This window comes from Eptesicus fuscus, chromosome 17 (assembly GCF_027574615.1).
Source record: "Eptesicus fuscus isolate TK198812 chromosome 17, DD_ASM_mEF_20220401, whole genome shotgun sequence".
In the NCBI taxonomy this organism is placed as follows: domain Eukaryota; kingdom Metazoa; phylum Chordata; class Mammalia; order Chiroptera; family Vespertilionidae; genus Eptesicus; species Eptesicus fuscus.
Window position 1 is genome coordinate 3,941,342 of NC_072489.1, and position 21,591 is coordinate 3,962,932.

A 21,591-nucleotide genomic window follows, 5' to 3' on the forward strand; every position below is an offset into this window, starting at 1 on the left:
AGGGCTCACTGCTGGTGAGCACCACTGTGGCGGCACGAGCCTCTCCCGATCAGGACTGACTGGGCACGAGCCCGCGGCAGGTGCAGCAGGGCCGGGTTGAGCAGGAACTCTCCGGCAGGCAGGAATGGCAGGCAGTGTTGGACTGCCGGTTTTGGCCAAATCCCCGCAGGCCACGCCACGGGGACCCCACCTGTTCATGAATCTGTGCACTGGGCCTCTAGTGTTGAATAATTGTTTAAAATTTGTTCCACAGAGCCCTGGCCAAGCATCTTCCCCTGTATCAAAAGGTTGCAGGTTTGGTCCCCAGTCCGGGCACATATGAGAGGTAACCAATCTCTCTCTCACTCTCCTGTTCTCCCTCTCTCTAAAATCAATAAAAAGCATAACTTCAGGTGAAGACAAAATTATGACATTTGCAAATGAAAAAGGATTTGTTTCTTCTTTCACAATCTGTATACCTTTTATTTTTTATTGTCTTACTGCTATAGTTAGAACTTCCAGTATGATATTGAATAGGAGTGGTGAGAGGGTTATTGTTTAAATTCTTGTCTTGTTCCTGAACTTAGAAGGAAAGTATCAACTTTCTTACCATTAGGATAATGTTAACTGTACAGTTAGGGGTTGTCATTTTGTTTTGGTAGGTGTTCTTTATCAAATTGAGGAAGTTCCCTTCTATTCCTAATTTAATAGGAGTTTTTATAATGAATGGCTTTTAGATTTTGTCAAATGCTTTTTCTTCTTCAATTGATATCATAATGTAATGTGGGTTACATTAATAGACTTTAGAACCAGCCTTGAATACCTGATATATGTCCCTCTTGGTTATGGTATAGAATTACTTTTACACATTGTTGGATTTGATTGCTAATATATTTTGAAGATTTTTGCATCTATGTTTATAATAGACTAGAGGCCCAGAGCACGAAATTTGTGCAGGGGGTGGGGGAGGGTGTCTCTCAGCCTGCCCTGCACCCTCTCCAATCTGGGACCCCTCGGGGGATGTCCAACTGCCTTTCACAATCCGGGACCGCTGGCTCCTAACTGCTCGTCTGACTGCCTGATCACCTCTAACCCCTCTGCCTGCCTGCCTGATCGCCCCTAACCACCTCTGCCTCGCCCCGCACCCGGGACCCAGGATTCCCTCCTCTGGCCGGTCACAGGCACCCAGGACCCAGGCTGGCTTCACCCGGGCCGGCTGCAGCCACAGGGGACCGTGGGCAGGCAACTTCACATGGGCCGCAGCCACAGGCGCCCGGGACCGTGGGGCGGGCAGCTTGTCCCTCTTCCGGGCCACAGGTGCAGACGCAGCCGCTGGCACCTGGGACCACAGGGCAGGCAGCTTGTCCCTCTCCCGGGCCGCAGCCCCAGCCGCTGGTGCCTGGGACCATGGGGCGGGCGGCTTGTCCCTCTCCTGGGCTGCAGGCCCATGCATTGATCATTTGAAAAGACTGGTTCACTGAGGTCTGCAGATCATCAAAATGTTGTTATAGTTCATTAAACCACTGTTGCTCTAGTGCAGGCGTCCTCAAACTACGGCCCGCGGGCCACATGCGGGTGTTTCTGCCGTTTTGTTTTTTTACTTCAAAATAAGATATGTGCAGTGTGCATAGGAATTTGTTCATAGTTTTTTTTAAACTATAGTCCGGCCCTCCAACGGTCTGAAGGACAGTGAACTGGCCCCCTGTTTAAAAAGTTTGAGGACCCCTGCTCTAGTGTATCATGAGCACTCACAGGGCCATCACCAAAACCCCATCTGTGTCAAGTATTCGAGAATCAAAATGTATGCAATTAATCATTTTGGGGAAAAGTCGTTATCTTCAGCCAGACTGAGCAGTATAAAAAGAGAGAAACTACAAATTATCTGTATCTCCAGTGAAGAGGAACATCACCACAGCCTCTGCAGCCTAAGGGATTATCATAAACAAGTATACATAATAGTTGAACAACTTAGGTGAAATGGACAGTTTCTTTTTAAAGGTATATGTTACCCAGACTGACACGAGAAAGCTGCGTATTCATTAGGGTAATGAGAAATTGAGTCGGTAAAGGAAAATGTTCCCAAGGCTCTGTTGCCTCACAAGGAACACTAATTGGATAGGCCCACTGCTGGTCAGGCTGTGCTTCTCCAGTCCTGGTGTCTACAATCTTGAAATAGACTGAGGGTCGCAAACAGATTTTATCTTTCTGGGTTATTATAGTTATCAAAATTTACCTGCTTAGAAATTAAAATTAAACACTTTGAAAGGTATCAGCTTATTTACAAAATAACAAATCAGTTACAAGTTAACATAAGTAACTTTTTAATGAAAAACAACTATTTTCAAAAAGAGACAATAATATAACCTGTTGTGATACCACAGGTGTCTTAGCCTCTGGAAAACTGTACATTGGTGAGTGCATCGGAAAGGCGAATGATATGCCTTTCTGAACTGACATTTTGTCTTTAAGTATTTCAGAGTTGTCATTTCCTTGTCTCTGATGTGCACAGTTTCAGAGAAATCTGGTCATTTTTATCCTGTTTCTGGATGAATTCTGGGAATTGTGCATCTCATAGCTCCTTGCAGTTGTCCTTTGCTTCAGCCTTGTGGAGTTGTGCCTCGTGCATATATGGGAGTTAGTTTTCATCACAGCCGTAAGAGGACCCCATGCTCCTGTCTGGAGCTCTTTCTCCAAGGATTTTTCTTCTCCCAACTCTGCCTTTAGAATTCCAATCACCTTCATCTTCCTCATCTGACTCCTTCTTAACTCGGTGAAGTGCTTATGCTCTGTTTAGTGGAGCCCTTTCTGAACAGTGGTCTGGAAAGGGCCCCCAGTCAGAATGGCAGGACAGTAATAGGGCTTATCTAATTTGTTTCCTTTTTTTAGGAGTTGAGACCTAATCTCTGTTGTCCAGTGTCTGATAACAGTATCATATTTTCTGTGCTTTCTAATCCCTGAAATAGGGTAAATCTAATCCCACTTATCCACCATACCAGAAGCAGAAGTCAGCTTTATCCATTTTTATTTTTAGAGTTGCTTTAAGAACTATTGTTTTAGAAACACTGAATCCTATTTAGAATATAATGTATAATATGGACAATGAAATTAACAAATACTTGCTAACTGTTGTGGATCTGGGTTAAAACATGTTAATAGCTTCAGTAATTAAATGTAAAAAGTAAAGGAAGTGTCCTTCCAGGACATTCATTCTTGAAGTTATAGATTTCATTTTTTATTTGTTCAAGTGGCATATATTATTTGGTGCTTCCTGTAGGTCAGGCACTAGGCTTAGGCTTTCAGGATACAGAATGATTAAAACAAGCATTTCCTGTCTTCTAGGAGAGTTTATAGTCTAGTAGAGAAGAGCGTTAATTACAAAAATAAGTCAACAATTAGAACTCTGATAAATACAGTGGAGAACAACATGGAGTCATGAAAATGTATAAGGACACACAATTTACACTGTAGAGTCTGGCAAAGTTCCCCTTAGAAGTTGGCAGCTAAGCTGAAACTTGAGATTAGAAGGATGAACAGGAGCTTAGGAATAAGGAGAAGAAGTAGGATGAGTAGAACATGTGCAGAGCAATCTAGGCTGAGAGAAGCATATGCAGAAGCTATCAGGAGAGGGCCTTGCATGTTCCAAGGACCTAAGAGAAAGCCAGCGTGCCATTTGCTGAGAGAAGGAACCCTGGAAGGCAACCAGGTATGTGTTTTGCAGATGTTGAATTAGAGGTGCCTTTGGAACATCCAAATGGAAATATGATGTAGGAGAGATCAGAGTTGAAAATACTCATTTTGATCTCTTTTGTTGAGGTGGTAATTGCTGTGGATGAAATTAGCCAGACCAAAAGAACATAGAAATAGATGTTCCCCTTTTTAGTGTCCAAGTAGAAAGGATGAGAAATCATTAAAGAAGACAAAGAAGAACTGATTTCAGCAAACCAGTTCAATTAATTATTAAAGAAGCTACAGAGAATTAGCTTCCTATAGCTGCTTTAACAAATTACCACAAATGTAGTGGCTTGACCCAACAGAAATGGAGAAGTCAGAAGTCTGAAACCAGCAGTACTGGGGGTTGAAATCCAGGTGCCGCAGGGCCGTGCTCTTTCCACGCCTCTTTCAGCTTGCGGTGGTTGCCAGCATTCCTTGATCTAAGGCCACACCACTCCATCCAGTCCCGTCTGTGTGGTCACATTGCCTTCTCTTTTTCTGTTTTTAATCTCCCTCTGCCTGATAAGGACATTAGTGATAGCATTTAGGATCCACCTGGATAATCTCAAGATCCTTAATTTAATCACTTCTGCCAAAACTTTGCTCTGAGCTGTTTTTTCTACACAACATTTCTAACACCAAATATGTGAGGTTTTTTTCCCCCCTCATAACAACCAATTCTCCAGCTCTGAATACTACCTGGGTATCCTACAATTTAATTCTGTGTAGACTCCAGAGGTTAAGGTCTCAGTCCCACTAGATTACCTCCACTTCAGATGCCAGTTGCAAGTCTGGGCCACTAGTACTTCTGGCCAAATGGCTATTCCCCACAACCCCTCCCCTCAGGTTTGGTAATACTGGAAATAGCTCACAAACCTCAGAAAGCACCTTATATAGTACTAGTGTCCCGGTGCACAGATTCGTGCACATTGGAAGGAAATTAATTATAAGAAATATTTTAATGTTGCTATTTGCCCTTTCTCTATAATGCAAGTGTCAACCAAATTCATGATAGACAATGACAGATCGAAACACACGCATGCAGTTGGCGCCAGCAAGAGCTTTATATGTATCACGAATGTATGAGTCAACTTAGCCTTTTATAGATATAGAATAAACTTGCTTAATTAGACCTGCTTTCTGATTTAGCTAAACTTTTTCCAGTCCAGTGAAGCACCCCAACTTCTCTTTCAGGTAATTGTCAGTAACATATCAGTAAATATCAACACAAAGCAGATTATTATTGTAGATCATGCAGGGAGAACAAAGAGTAAAATATTTAACTGCAGCAGTGTTTACTATATTCTGCGCAGTGAGAAAACCTGAAGTCGTTTTCAATGTCCACCATTTCTTACTGCTTTTCAGTCGGGTCAAGTTTCTAAACTTTCTAAATCTCTGTTTTCTGGCTAACGAAAAGAAAATAGGATTCTACCGAGTCTCCTATCTACCTACTCCAGGACTTCTGTGAGGATCCAATGAGATGAGGCATGGGAAAATGCTTCACAAACATTTGGATAAAGTGTAAAATGTTTGCACCTGGCTATAAAGCAAGTCATGTTCCGGGGCTGAATAAACTCCAAGGAGGCTAGTCGCTAGGGAGAGGAAACTGGGCGTTGCTAAATGATGTCATTACCTGATGCCCACAGTGACCATTTCGGGGCTGGGCTGGGCTGTGGGCCTCATTTCGCACCATGGTGTCTTGGCAGCGTTGGCTGCCATTTGGTGGGTGGTTGCTCCGGGGTGGTGGCGGGGCCTGTGTCCCACTTGGGGGAAGCTGAGTGTTGCTTTGTCGGCGCCAGGTCTGTGGTGCTGTTTCTTCGTAAATGACTAGTGTGCATCACGGCAGCTCCTCCGTTGAATGTCTGCCCCCTGGTGGTCAGTGCGCATCATAGTGGACGGTTGGAGGGACACAGCATATTAGCCTTTTATATATATACTAGCTTTCCCGTTGCAGGAAAAGTCCTGCAATAGGATTTCCTGCTGCACTCTACCCCGCCTCCGCCCCACCCTTGTCCCCCGCCTCGCCTTCTCCTCCAGCCCGCCCACGTTTCCCTTCGCCCCCGGCCCCGCCTCCGCTCCGCCCTTGTCACTCACACCGCCTTCTCCTCCAGCCTGCCCGCGTTTCCCTTCGCCCCCGGCCCCGCCTCCACCCCGCCCTGTCCCCCGCCTCACCTTCTCCTCCAGCCCGCCCGCGTTTCCCTTCGCCCCCGCCCCGCCTCCGCCCCGCCCTTGTCCCCTGCCTCACCTTCTCCTCCAGCCCGCCCGCGTTTCCCTTCGCCCCCGGCCCCGCCTCTGCCCCGCCGTTCTCCTCCCCCTCCCCCCCCCCCCCCCGCCCGCTTGCTTGCTTCTTCGAAGCCTTACTCCCTTTTTCAGCTCTTGGCTTCTTTGGACGCTGTCTTGATATGCAAATTAGCTGCCATCTTTGTTGGGGTAATTTGCATACTCGTCCTGATTGGTTGCTGGGCGTGGCTTGGCTGGTGGGCGTGGCTTAGGTGTAGCGAAGGTGCGGTCAATTTGCATATTTGTCTATTATTAGATTAGATATAGATTACTGGTAAAGGTTGCAACTCAGGAACAGCCAGGTGGAAGAGATGCATAGGACAAGGCATGGGAGGAAGGGTGCAGAGCTTCCATGCCCTCTACAGGCACATCACCCTCTCAGCACCTTGATGTGTTCACTAGCCTCGAAGCTCTCTGAACCCCATCATTTAGGGGTTTTATGGAGGTTCCATTATGGAGACAGATTTGATTAAATACCAGACATTTGTGATCAGCTCAATCTCCAGGTCTGGGGTAGTGCTGAAAGTTCTAATCCTCAAATATTGCCTTGGTCTTTGTAGCAACCAGCACACTTCCTGAAGCTACCTATGGGCCACCAGTCATCTCATTAGCATTGAAAAGATACTTTTATACCACTCCAGAGATTTTAGGGATTTCAGGAGCTATATTCAAAAACCAGGGACTAAACCAAATATGTCATTCTTTTTTTTTTTTTTTTTTTAAATATATTTTATTGATTTTTACAGGGAGAGGGATAGAGAGCTAGAAACGTCGATGAGAGAGAAACATCGACCAGCTGCCTCCTGCACACCCCCTACTGGGGATGTGCCCGCAACCAAGGTACATGCCCTTGACCGGAATCGAACCTGGGACCTTCCAGTCCGCAGGCCGACGCTCTATCCACTGAGCCAAACCGGTTTCGGCCAAATATGTCATTCTTATTTTGTCATTTTCGACATATAATATTTATAAGTTCCAAGGATTATGGCCTGATGTCTTCAGAGAAACATTTTTCAATTTGCCACACATGGAAGAGAATGTTTCAAGGATTTAATTGATCATTGAAAGATCTAGTGAAATAGATTGAAAAATGTCCCATTGGGCATTGGCCAGTATGGCTCAGTTGGTCGAGCATTGTTCCGTGCACCGAAAGGTTTCCAGTTCAGTCCCTGTTTAGGGCACATACCCGGGTTACAGGTTGGACTCTGGTTGGGGTCCATATGGGAGGTGACTAATCAATGTTTCTCTCTCACATTGATGTTTCTCTCTTAAATCAATAAAGACCTATTTTTAAAAAAATGTCTCATTGGTAGTCTTAGACCTGTTTGTTCGAGGCAGAAGCGAGATTGGAGGGTGTTAAGAATGTATAGGGTGTTTGGTAATTAGAAGTTGCAAGACTTCTTGTTTGATAGCTTCTCCTGTGAGGAGAAGGAAGTGATAGGGATTAGATGTTTGAAGAGAATGGAGAACATTTGAAATACATGTTGTAGAGAGTGGAAGGTAAAGGGCATCATTGTGTTCTTATTGAAGTTGATAATGAAATGATAGTTGTTGTTTTTTTTGTCCTGTGTCATTTTTTTAATTTGCACTTGGGCATAGGTATGGAGAAAGCAAATATCTGTATTGATCTGGGCTTGGAATTTTGCAAGACAAGAATCTCTACTTATGAGTATTTTCAACAGATTGGAATGTGCAATTTAAGTTGCCTAAGAAAATAAATCCATATAGTAAAAGGAAGGTATTTGGGGAAGGTAAAAAGTTAAGGTATAGAAGACCATCTGAGGTTGTAGAGTGCTTATAGTGAGGGTAGTTTATAAGCAAGCTACCAGAAGAGATTGTGGTTAGAGTGAGATACCTGAAATATGTTTTCTACCGGTGAATCAACCTCAAGTGATGACTAGATCCAGTTTGTGTCCAGGAGACTAGGTGGCTAGGGTTAGGTAGAGAGGTCGAGTATTGTAGACGAGTATGTCAAGGAACTGAAAAACTAGAGTTTGGGAAAGTTTGGTCTCAGGGATATTGATATCACCCAGGATGATAGCGGGACTTAGGGTGAAGGGAAGACTTTAACTAGGGTGACAGTCCTCAGCGAATGAGGGGATGACTGCAAGGCTCATAGCAACAAAGAGGGGAGCTGGGTGGGACAGCTGAATAACATGAGCTTTAAAGGAGCAAGTTTTTGTGTATATGTCTTATATGGGTTTGGGAAGGATGGTAGCATTGGAGAGTAAGCAAGATACCTGTGCCACCATATGAGAGAGCAGCATGTGAAGTGAAGAGATGGTTTAACTCAAAACAAAGAAGCAAAGCAAATACTGAGAAAAATGATTGAGGCTGTAGGGAAATTTGGAGCTGCAGTTCTAGTAGCTCCATATAAAGATTCAGGAGGTTGAGGAGGAGTGAAGACCTTGGTCAAGGTCAGAGGTGTCGAATGCCATGAGTTGGTGGTGGGCATTTGGTTGGGCATTAATATTTATTTATCATTCATTTATTTTATTTATTTTATTTTATTTATTTTTTTAATATATATTTTATTGATTTTTCACAGAGAGGAAGGGAGAGGGATAGAGAGCTAGAAACATTGATGAGAGAGAAACATCGACAAGCTGCCTCCTGCACACCCCCTACCGGGGATGTGCCCGAAACCAATGTACATGCCCTGGATTGGAATCGAACCTGGGACCCCTCAGTCCCCAGGCCGACGCTCTATCCACTGAGCCAAACCGGTTTCAGCATCATTCATTTTTTTAATGAATGCGTAATGAGAGCCATGATTAATTTTGTCTCGTTCTTTTCTTTGTGATGGCCAGTAGGCCCAGTTCCCCAAATAACTGACTAACTGGACTTGAAGTGAAAGCTTCAGGTGGTGGCAGTTTTACCTGCCTCAGGAGGCAAGGGCTGCAGCTTTCAGAGGTTTCCTTCCTACTGTTTTCATGAAAAGGCAGTAGGAAGCCAGAAGAGAAGGAGGCAGAGAAAAGAAGGTGGTGCCATACCTAAACACCTGTGGAAATGTGTGTGGTCAAGTTACCAATTACAAACCTGGATGATTCGCTGGGTGGGTTGGTAGTATTGTGAGTACTAGGTGGGTTACCTATTGAACATAGCACATCTGTGTTGTTCTCCCAGTCTCTCCCATTTAGCCAAGGGTATATTTAAGGAATTCAAATTAAATGGTAAACAGAGCAACATAAGAGTAAAGCAAGTTCACATGATATGGGTTCCTCAGTGACAACAGATAAATTAGAGATAACTACATTTTGTCACCTTTGAAAATTATTGTAAGTAAAATATGATTCAGATGAAGCTTAGAAAGTTTAGGCTAACAGATTTGCTTCTCTATATACATTTTTAAAGCACAGATTTTGTGAGCTAGTTTTGAGTTTACAGATTTTGTCTTTATTCCTAAAGAGGTACACCCTGTTTAAAATCATTGCCAAATTGACCATCTGCTGTTGTTTCAAAACTAGTTACTAGTTTTTCATTATGTACTTAACCAAACTGTTCATTCCTGATTTGGTGAGTTTCACATCAGTGTAGATAAACTTGTCAGAAACTGAATGAATATCTTGTTGGCAGCCCTTGTCAGCATACATATCTAAACCGACAGGCTTGGTAGCTAGGTTCTCATTGTTGATATATTCTCTAGCCTCACAGTGCTGTTAGATTTATCTTCATGATTAATTTAAATTCAAAATATATTTATTAAATATCTGTTATAGACAAGGCAATGTGCTAACTACTTTGAGAAACTTTAAAAAAAAGCAATAAAAACTTGTCTGTCCTCCAAATGCCTACAGTCCATGAGAAGATAGCATGTATGTAAATATGCCAAAATCTTGTAGTAGTAATTGCTGAGACAAGTAAAGTTAAAAATGCTGTAGAAGTTAAGGAATTCCCAGCCAGGTTGTGACATAATCCTGCATGTCTCCTCTTCCTCTCTGCCCACTGACATCCAGATAGTCAGAAAGAATCTAGATAGATGCTTTATAAGAGAAAATAATCTAAAACAAAGTGATTCAGAAAAGTGAAAAGTTAAAACAAATTCACGAATGTTTACAAAAAATAAGAATGATATCAGGTGTAGTAGAATTCAAGGCATAAAACAGTAAACAGAACAGAAAGGGTCTTTTTTAATTGATAGATCATAGTGGGAGACTTTAACATACTTATCTCTGAGAGTAAGTATGCAGGGAATAAATAAGACAATAAGAAATATTAGAGACCTAGATAAACTTACAAGAAACTTCCAGTTCATGGCTGAGTCAGTGTTTCCGTGAAATCCCCTTTTTTTTCTTTAATATATTTTTTATTGATTTCAGAGAAGGGAGAGAGAGAAAGAAACATCAATGATGAGAGGGAATCATTGATTGGCTGCCCCCTGCACGCCCCCTACTGTTGGTTGAGCCTGCAACCCAGGCATGTTCCCTGACTGGAAATCGAACCATGACCTCCTGGTTAATAGGTCGATGCTTAACCACTGAGCCATGCCAGCTGGGCTGAATTCCCCTCTTTATTTCCTTATGGTTAACTCTCTCTCAATTACTGTATGCTGTCTCAGTTTGGCTTGTGAGTCAGCCAGTATACAAGCCTTGGGTTCTTTGTTAGTTTCTGGTAGAAAGCCAATCCTAAATATTTTGTGAAGTAAAACAACTAAGTATTTGGAGAGTTATTGGAAGGCATGTGAGTGAAATGAATTAGAAACATTTAGTTGCGTTCAAGATCATATTTTTTTAAACACGCACACAACCCTCCACACTCCAATACACACACACACTCACACTCTCCCTCCCTGCCAAGCCTAACTCTGAAGAAAATATAAAAGTAAACTTAAAAGTGATGGCAATATAGACTTCTGCTTCCAGAAAAATGGGATAGATGTACTTTTCTCTATTCTTCCTGCAAAGTACAGCAAAACCCCTCAACATTATGTATAAAACAAATGTAAGCTCTAAACAGTGGAGAGAAGAAGGTACCTAAAGACCCAAATAACATGATGTCAGAAATCTTGGATTTTCTTACTGCTTCATATATAATAGAATGGATGTGGAGAAGCTGGCAACCCAGAAATGTTGGGTGCAGACAAAGCCCCAAGCAAAGTCTATGTCCTCTAGCCAACGACAGGAAAAAGGATAGTTTAATGAGACAGAAAACTGTTAAACAGTAAGCACTCCACTGTAGCCAAATACACAGAAATAATCACCCTGATTACCAAAGCCAAATGGGGTTCTAGACTTTACCCTCCTCAGGTGTAATAGGTATCCCTGGAGGTGATGTGGGGAACAGTGAAGATACACTCCTCCCAGCCAGCATGCTATAGTGAGGATCCTGAGCTCTCACCGTCACTCGGTATATGGTCCTGCTTTCCCTTCCCCCTCACCTATGGTCAGTAAAAACCTAATGAGGAACCGGGACTCTGCCAGGCAGTAATGAGGCTGAGTCCTTCTTACCGACCAGAGCAGTGTCAGAGGAAGCCTGCTTTAACTGATGGTTTAAATAAGGTCCAGTCTCATAACATCATACCTCAAGTATCCAGGTTTCAATGGAAAATACCTTATATCAAGAGCCAGAAATGTCTCAGCTCAAATTAGAAAAAAACAATACATGCCAAAACCAAGATAGTACAGATGTTAGAATAAACTGACAAGGATTTTAAAATAGCCATCAAGAAAATGTTTCAATATTAGACATATGTTGTAGCAATATCTTTACTAATATAGCTCCTAGGATAATGGAAACTAAGGAGAAAATAAACAAATGGGACTACATCACAATAAAAAGCTTCGCACAGCAAAAGAAATCACCAACAAAACAACAAGAAAGCCCCACGGCATGGGAGAACATATTTGCAATGTTATATCTGATAAGGGTTTAATCTCCAAAATCTATAGGGAACTCATACAACTTAACAAATGGAAGATAAATAATCCAGTCAAAAAATGGACAAAGGACCTAGGTAGACACTTTTTGAAAGAGGACATACAGAAGGCCAAGAGACATAGAAAACATGCTCAAAGTCACTAATCATCCAAGGTATGCAAATCAAAACAACAATGAGGTACCATCTCACACCTGTCAGAATGGCTATCATCAATAAACAACAAGTGCTGGCGAGGATGTGGAGAAAAAAGAACCCTTCTTGCACTGCTGGTGGAAATGCCACTGTGGAGAACAGTATGGAGTTTCCTCAAAAAGTTAAAAATGGAATTCCCATTTGACCCAGTGATCCCACTTAAAGGAATATATCCCAAGAAACCAGAAACACCAATCAGGAAGGATATATGCACCCCTGTGTTCATAGCAGCACAGTTTACAATAGCTAAGATTTGGAAACAGCCTAAGTGCCCATCAGCAGATGAGTGGATTAAAAAACTGTGGCACATCTACACATTGGAACACTATGCAGCTATAAAAAAAGAAGGAACTTTTACCATTTGCAACAGCATGGATGGAACTGGAGAGCATTATACTAAGCGAAATAAGCCAGTCAGAGAAAGATAATGTCACATGATCTCACTCATATGTGGGATATAATGATCAACATAAATTGATGAACAAAAATAGATCCAGAGACAAGGTAGCACTGAACAGACCGTCAAACCTCAGAGAGAAGGCAGGGGAGGGAGGGTCAGAGATCCAAAGGACTTATAAGCATGCATATTAGCATAACCAATGGACACAGATAGTAGGGGAGTGAGGGCATGTGAGGGCAGGGGAGTGAGGGTGGGAGCTGCCAGGGAGAGGTCACTGGGGGGAAAAAGAAGACTTATGTAATACTTTAAACAAAGAATTTTAATTAAAAATAAGACAATGTTTGAACAAGCAATTAGAAACATACTTGAAACAAATGAAAAATTAGAAATTCTCAACAAAGAGTAAGTTTCAGCAATCTGAATGAAATGCACCAATTGCTTAGAAAGCAGAAGTTACCACAACTCACCAAGTCTGATATAAATCACTTGCATAGCCCTGTAACAATTAAAGAAACTGCATTTGTAATTTTAAAATGAAAGACCTAGATGGTTTCACTGGTGCGTCCTACCAAATGCTTGAAGAATCCACAAGATTTCTATACAATCTCTGCCAGGAAATACAAGATGAAGGAGCCCTTCCTAATGCATTTTATGAAACCTGCTGCTAAGGCCAGACAAAGTGCGAAAAAGAAAACTGCAGACCAGTATCTTTCATAAATATAGATAAGAAAATTCCTTAACAAAATATAAGTGATTATAACTCAACAACATATAAAAAATTGTACAGTGACCAAGTGGACTTTACTCCAGGGATGCAATATTTGAAAATAAGTCAGTGTTATTGCCCATATTAACAGGACAATGAAGAAAAATCACAATTATGTCAGTTGCTGCAGAAAAAGCACTTGACAAAGTTGAGCACTGTTTATGACTAAAACTCTCTGAAAGCTAGGAATAGAGAACTTCTTCAACTTGATAAGGAACATGTACAGGAAATATACAGTTAGCATCATACTTGGTGAAAGAATGAATACTTTCCTCCTGTGACTGGGAACAAGGTGGCAAGGATGTTCATTCTCATCACTATTATTCTCACAGTGTTAGAAGTTCCAGCCAACACAAGCAGTCTTTGGGGGAAGGCATTCATTTTGGAATGGGAGAAATAAAGCTGTACGGTTTGCCTATGACATGATCATATGTGTAGAAAATTCCAAGTAATCTGCAAACAAACAAAAAACAGGAACTAATAAGTGAGCTCAGCAAAATCACCTGATACAAATCCAACATACAAAAATTAATTTTTTTATTTTTATTTTTCCTATGTGGGATGGTTGATCTTGAGCCTGCAGGGAGCAAGCTGGCTCCAGACTTCTCCAATTTCACATTTCTTTGCCTCCAATTACAAAAATTAATTTATACTCTAGCAATGAACATGTGGAAATGGAAATTAAAAATACAATACCATTTGCAGTTGCTCAGAAAAGTGAAATATTTAGCTATGAACCTAACAAAGCATATATAAGACTTTTATGCTGAGAATTCTCAAATGCTGATGAAGGAAAGAACACATAGAGGAAAATCTTTGGGACCTACAGCTAGGTGAAGAGTATAATCAATAACTCGTCCTTCACCAAAATTAAAGACATTTGCTCTCTTCAAAGACCCTGTGAAAAGAATGAAAAGATTAGCTACATGCTGGCAGAAAGTATTAGTAAACACATAGCTGATGAACTCAAAACTAAAATATATAAAGAACTCTTTAAGCTCAGGAAAAGAAAATAACAGTCTAATTAGAAAATGGGCAAAAGGCATGAAGAAACATTTTATTGAAGAAGTTGTATAAGATGGCAAATAAGCACATGAAAAAGACATTAAGGCCTCACACCCCTGGGTCTGGGTGAGGCCATGCGCCCCTGGGTCTGGGTGAAGCTGAATCCTGGGTCCGGGTGAGGCCGTGTGCCCCTGGATCCGGGTAAGGCTGGGTCCCGGGTCCGGGTGAGGCCGTGCGCCCCTGGATCCGGGTGAGACCACGCGACCAGGGGTCTGGGAGAGGTCACGCGCCCCTGGGTCCGGGTGAGGCCACGTGGCCCTGGGTCTAGGTGAAGCTAGATCCCGGGTCCGGGTGAGGCCGTGTGCACCTGGATCCGGGTGAGGCTGGGTCCCAGGCCAGGGGGAGGCCATGTGCCCCTGGATCCGGGTGAGGCCACGCGCCCCTGGGTCTGGGTGAGGCTGGAGCCCGGGTCCGGGTGAGGCCATGTGTCCCTGGATTAGGGTGAGGCTGGGTCCCGGGTCCGGGTGAGGCCACGCGCCCCTGGGTCTGGGTGAGGCCACGCGCCCCTGGGTCTGGGAGAGGCCATGCGCCCCTGGGTCCGGGTGAGGCCATGTGTCCCTGGATCTGGGTGAGGCTGGGTCCCGGGTCCGGGTGAGGCCTCGCGCACCTAGCTACGGGTGAGGCCACGCGCCCCTGGGTCTGGGAGAGGCCACGCGCCCCCGGGTCCGGGTGAGGCCATGTGTTCCTGGATCCGGGTGAGGCCTCGCGCACCTAGGTCCGGGTGAGGCCACGCGCCCCTGGGTCTGGGAGAGGCCACGCGCCCCCGGGTCCAGGTGAGGCCATGTGTCCCTGGATCTGGGTGAGGCTGGGTCCCGGGTCCGGGTGAGGCCATGCGCCTCTGGGTCTGGGAGAGGCCACGCGCCCCTGGGTCTGGGTGAGGCCACGCACCCCTGGGTCTGGGAGAGGCCACACGCCCCCGGGTCCGGGTGAGGCCATGTGTCCCTGGATCCGGGTGAGGTCTCGCGCACCTCGGTCCGGGTGAGGCCACATGCCCCTGGGTCTGGGAGAGGCCACGCGCCCCTGGGTCTGGGTGAGGCCACTTGCCCCTGGGTCCGGGTGAAGCCGTGCCCCTGGGTCCAGCCAAGACCAAACCAGAGGGAGTCGGACCTCCGTTACCACCATTTGTCCACCATCCAGAGCTGAGGGGTCAGTGCTGACATGTACACATAAGGAACTGGTGGACATTGAAATTGGGTCTCTAAAGAACTGTTGGTCCAGAAAGAAACTCACTACAGACTGATTCATTTGCCTGTCAGCATAACTATTATTGCTCGTCTCACATTCAGTTCTTATAAGTATATCTCTAGTGACACATGATCTCGCTCATCTAGGGGAAATGATGAACAACATAGACTGATGAACAAGAACAGAACCAGAAACAAGGAGGCATCGATCGGACTATCGGGCCTCAGAGGGAGGATAGGGGAGGTTGGGGGGAGGGGGGAGAGATCAACCAAAGGACTTGTGTGCATGCATATGAGCCTATCCAACGGTTAAGTTCAACAGGGGGTTGGGGCATCCGTGGGGAGGGGTGTGGGATGGGAATGGGGGGATGAGGACAAATATGTGACACCTTAATCAATAAAGAAAAAAAAAAAAGACATTAAGCATCACTGGCCATCAGGGATATGCAAATTAAGATTATAGTGCTACTAGAGGCCCAGTGCACTAATTCGTGCACCGGTGGGGTCCCTTGGTGTGGCCTGTGGGGATCTGCCGAACGCCACCTGCCACTCCTGCTGCTGCTCCCTCTCTTTGCACCTGCTGCCGCCACTGCTCGGTAGCGCTGCTGAGGAGGTGGGGTGGGAGAGGCTCATACCGCCACAGGAGAGGCTCGTACCGCCACAGCTGCACTCGCCAGCCATGAGCCTGGCGTCTGGCGCCCATCGGTCAGCTGAGCGGCGCTCTCACTGTGTGTGCCATAGCGACCGGTTGTTTGGTCGTTCAGTTGCTTAGGCTTTTATAGATATAGATATAGGTATTTCCACACACCTGTGAGAGTCATTAAAGTAAAAATGTATGTGATGGTACCAAATGCAAGGATGCAGACAAACTGGATTCATTCACTGCTGGTAGGAATGTAAAATGGGATAGGCACTCTGGAAAACAGTTTGGCAGTTTTTTTAAAAAGCTAAACAAACTCATCATATGACCCAGTAACCATACTCCTGGGCATTTATCCACTCAAAAACATATGCATGATTTTACTTGTAATCGCCAAAACCTGTTCACTAAAATGCCCTGCAGTAGGTGAGTGATTAAATTAATCCATAGTGCATCCATATTGTGGAATCTACTCAGCAATAAAAAAGGAATGGGACATATGCATCAACTCGGATATATTTTAAAGGCATTTATGCTGAATGAAAAAAGCCAATCTTAGAAAATAACTTTATGAGTCCATTTATGTAATTTTGAAATGACAAAATTATAGAACTGGAGTACAGATAACAGGTCAGTTGTTGGCAGAGACTAAGAGTATGGGGAGGGGAGAGGGAGTCGGTAGTTTTTGTGTTGATGGAATAGTTCTATATTCTAATTATGATGATAGTTACACAAATCTACAAATGATAAAGTGGTTGAGAACTATACATGCATTGTGCCAATATCAGTTTTCTAGTTTTGATTTTATAGTTCAGTAAGATGTAACTTTTGGAGAATGGTACAGGGTACATGGGACTACCTTTGTAACTTTATATAAATCTATAATTATATATAATAATAAAAGCGTAACATGCTAATTAGACCAGACAGCCGAATGACCTTCCGGACATCCTTCCAGACGACCTTCCAGATGAAGTCAGGGCTGCGAGGGCTGAGCCCCTTGCACAAATTTCGTGCATCGGGCCTCTAGTTTCAAAATAAAATATTAAAAGAAAATTCTAGCTAAAGCATCAAGTTAAAAATTTCTCAGAGGAAAAATACCTAAGTAAAATCACAGGATCTCTGAAAGTTAAGTAAGGGACCACCTAGCTTTCGTCCTGAGAGCATTTGTACAATCTGGTAAATTTGAGTTTCCTTTCCTCAGCCTCAGGAAGCGTTGAGGAACTTGATAAAATAATCAGCTGTTTCTGAGGTGATGAACCTAATAAGTCATCCTCTTCCTCTTAAAGCTGTGCCTCAGAAGGCTAACCTGGGAGCCCTACCAGCCCCACCATCCTTCAAGATTGCAAGGGAAATGGATTTTCCCTGTGCTTCTCAATGTTTAATATGCATCAGAATAACAAGCACAGATTGCTAGGTGACAGCCCCAGAGTTATGATTCAGAAGGTGTAGCATAAGACCTGATAATTTACATATCTAACAAGTTTCCAGAGATGCTAATTTTGCAGTTGGAGACCACACTTAAAGAACCATTTATGTGGATATGTGGGAGCGAGATCATTGCTAAGAATTTTGAACTACCTGCTGATGCTCATGTGGTTTGTGATTTGAATTTAATACCATCTAGGTGGTCTAAACATTTTTTCCCTAAAATAATATAATTTGGATTTATCCTTACAATAGTAGTTAATACTATACTGGCCATGAGTATCTCCAGGTTCTTATTAGAAGCAAAAGACAAATTCATATTCCAAGTAAGTAGAGCAACTGACAGTAAATAAGAAAACTAAGAACTGTGAGCAGGAATCAGCTAGAAAATCGGAATAATCAGACATAGAATGTAAAATAACTGCTTAATAAGTTTAAACGAAAGACATGTTGGAAATATATTCTAAGGTTAAGATACTAGAGTTGACCCTTGAACAACATGGGTTTGAACTGCACCAGTCCACTTATATGTAGGCTTTTTTTCACCTTGTAAACAGTGTAACTTACAGTGTCAATAAATGCAGTGCAGTACTGTAAATGTATTTTCCTTATGGTTTTCTTAACATCTTTTTTTCTAGCTTATTTTATTATAAGAATACCATACAAAATGTGTTAATTGACTGTTTATACTATTGGTAACAGTAGGTTTCTGGCCAGTAGTAATAGTTAAGTTTTGGGGGAGTCAAAAGTTATACACAGATTTTTGACTGTGCATGGGGTTTGTGCCCCTAACTCCAACATTGTTCCAGCGTCAACTGTATGAAGAATATCCAAAAAACCCTAGAACTTGTAGAATTGAAAATTATTCTAATTGAAAACTTTAAAAAGTCTTCAATGGATTGATTTAACTACAGATTATGTAAACCTGAAGAGAGGAATAATGACCTAAAAACCACATCTGAAGAATTTGGCATGTATTCAAGAGAAACAAGGTGAAAATTGTGAAAGAAAAGTTGAGACTTAGCTAACTATATCTAAACATTTACTTGAATGGCCTTTCATAAGAGCCTGGTGAGTAGACAACATTTGAGAGATAAAGACTAAGATTTTTTTTTTTACAACTCAGGAGCAACACTAACCTATGGATTCAAGAATCACAGGAACTCATCTTGGTTAAATAAAAGGAAATCCGCACATAACTTTGTTACAGTGAAACAGCATAGAATTATCTAGAGGGAGGGAGAGAATCACCTTTCATGGTGTCACATCCAGAAGACATTGGAACTTAACACATTGCGGGCAGATCACGAGCATTCTCGTGTTTTCATATTACACAGTGTTTTACATAAATGTTAAAGGCACGCCTTAAAATTAAATACCCATTGCATTTTGAAGTTTTTTATTACATGTTTTTACAAGCTAATATCTTTTTAATGTATGATACTTTGTAAAACGTTTTTGGTACTCTTTCAGTAGAAGCTTATCTGGCCACTGGGTAAAGCTAGCAATAAAACTACTGGGTTGCAATGTGTTAAGTAAAAAGAAAACAGTTTAAATTCTACACCGAAAAAAGGGGAAATTCAGACACTTCAAGCAGACAAAAAACTCAGTGTTTGCAAAGGAAATTTCTTCACCAAAGGAAATTTTGAAGGATGTGCTCTAGGAAGAAGGAAAGGGATTCTCAGATGAAAAGCCTGAAATGTAAGAAAGAATGAAAAGCACAAAAAGTAGTAAATAGATCAGTAAATCTAAACAGTGATTTGTATAAATCAGTGATCATGTCTCATGAGTATATGTAATTGATTTTTAAAGAGGAAGGGGGAGAGAGAGAGAGAGAAGAGAGAGAGAGAGAGAAAGAGAGAAACATCAATGTGAGAGTGATACATTGATCAGTTGCCTTCTACACAGCCCCTACCAGGATCCCCACCCGGGCATGTGTCCTTGACCTGGAATTGAACCCGCAACCTTTTAGTACACTGGACAATGCCCAACCAACTGAGCCACATCGGCTAGGGCACATGGGCTTTTTAAAGTAGAATTAATATACGTATATGACAATAATAACATATAACTCAAAGAGGGATGAATGGCTTTAGTATTCTCAGGTACTTGGTGAGGAGAATAAAGATATGTAACTTTTCAGAGTATAAACAGCATGTATGTTATAATAAAGACTAGCAACTATAAAGAAACAGAAAGAGTAACTTCTTAAATAGTGTAAACAGTGGTATAAGGAAAAGTATGAAATCCAAAAGAAAAACAAACAAAAGCAGTCCACAGAATGTGTACAAATCATAAAAAGGTGGACATAAATCCAAATATATCATCAGTAATACATTAAATATAAAATGAACTAAGCCATTAATCTTGAGTGTTAGGCTTCCTTTTTATGTCAGAATTAGAGGCCTGGTGCATGAATTTGTGCAGGGGTGTGGTCCCTTGGGGTGGCCTGCGGGGCAGCCAGGCACTGCCCCCTCACCTGCTCCACCATCCTGCCTGCGGGGCGATCAATCAGGGCTGGGCCCCCTGCCACCGCCGCTGGTTGCCATCGGTGGGGCGATCGGGCCCCCACTCACACCCACCATCCCGCCAAGGTCCCACTCTTGTCAGGGTCCATCGGGGCCAGCAGCGTCTGAACTGCCGCCAGCGCCGCGTCGCCGACACCTGCCATGTTCCGCTCCACCCCCTGGTGGTCAGCACACATCATAGCTAGCGGTTGAACTCCCAGTCAAAGGGATAATTTGCATATTACATTTTTATTATATAGAATACTATTCCATTATATGTATGTACCGCATTTTGTTTATTCATTTATCAACATTTGGACATTTGGACATTTTGGCTATGTGAATAGTGTTGCTATGAGCATCGTGTACAAGTTTTTAAGTACCTATTTTGGATATAAGCCCAGGACTGAAATTGATGGGTTATATGTTAATTCTGTGGTTAACTTACTGAGATACCCATCAAACGTTTTTCACAGCAGTTTCATCATTTTACATTCTTAACAACAATATGCAAGGATTCTAATTTTTCCACATCCTCACCAATGCTTGTGGTCTTTTTTATAGAGTCATCCAAGTGGATCTGAAGTGGTATCTCATGGCTTTGATTTGCACTTGCCTGATAGCTAATGATGTTGATTATCTTTTCTTGTGCTTATTGACTGTTTGTATATCTTAGGAGAAATATTTTTGCCCGTTTTTAAATTAGGTTCTTTGTCTTTTTGTTGAATTGTAAGAGTTTTTTTATATCCTCAATCCTATACTTAGTCAGATATATGAGTTGCAGATATTTTCTTCTATTCTATGGGCTGTCCTTACCTTCTTAATAATGTCCTTTGATGTAGAAAGAGTTTTTCATTGTAGTGAAGTTCAAGTCATCCATTTTTTGTTGTTGTTGTTTGTGCTTTTGGTATCATATCTGAAAAGACACTGCCAAATATAGATTCAAGAAGATTTATTCCTCTCTTTTATTTTAAGTGTTTTGACTTTTATTTTGTTTTTTGACCCATTTTAAGTTAATTTTTTAGTATGGTATAGTTAAGGGTTCAGTAAAATTTTTTTTCCATGTGGATATCTACTTACACAGCACCAGTCATTGGAGGGACCATTTTTACCCATTTAATTATTTGGTACTGTTGTTGAAAATCAATTGATCATTGATGTATGGGTTTATTTCTGACTTTGATCTATATACCAGTACCATAGTGTTTGATTACTGTAATTTTATAGTAAGTGTTGAAGTCAGAAAGTGTGATTCCTGTAACTTTTTTTGTATTTTAAAAGCTATTAAATTTTAGAATGAAGTGGACTTGCCACTAATTTATTCCAAGACCATAATTTTATGGATGAGAAAAATATGCCTCCAAAATTTAAATGAAATTGACCAATACTACACTGTACAAGTACTTTGTGGCTTCTGAAATTTTTAAATTTCACATTCTGACCTTCAGAAGCCATGCTGTTGATAAGAGTATTTCCAAGAATTTAAAACTCTTCTGCTGCCTTCTCCCAGGGCCTCCTGCTCTGCTGGACAGTGAGATGGCAGTGGGAGGGACTATCAGTG

At 42.4% G+C, this 21,591-nt stretch overlaps 2 protein-coding genes and 1 non-coding gene across 4 annotated transcripts in view; 1 reads left to right on the forward strand and 2 right to left on the reverse strand.

Annotated features, from left to right (window-relative positions):
- The window catches only part of LOC129152085 (basic proline-rich protein-like), a gene marked incomplete at its 3' end in the record, with an annotated part of 50,787 nt that extends 30,593 nt beyond the window's left edge, over positions 1 to 20,194 (reverse strand). Inside the window, exon 1 of the mRNA XM_054729329.1 lies at positions 20,106 to 20,194. Within this exon, the coding sequence (XP_054585304.1) occupies positions 20,106 to 20,194 (89 nt within the window). The remainder of the gene's footprint in view (positions 1 to 20,105) is intronic.
- Positions 1 to 21,591, forward strand: part of MAPK8 (mitogen-activated protein kinase 8) — a 139,936-nt gene that overhangs the window by 22,335 nt on the left and 96,010 nt on the right. The gene's annotated exons all lie outside the window — the stretch shown is intronic.
- LOC114234312 (small nucleolar RNA SNORA38) lies at positions 13,759 to 13,885 on the reverse strand. Its single transcript, XR_003620493.1, has one exon. It is a non-coding gene; the product is annotated as a small nucleolar RNA SNORA38 (small nucleolar RNA).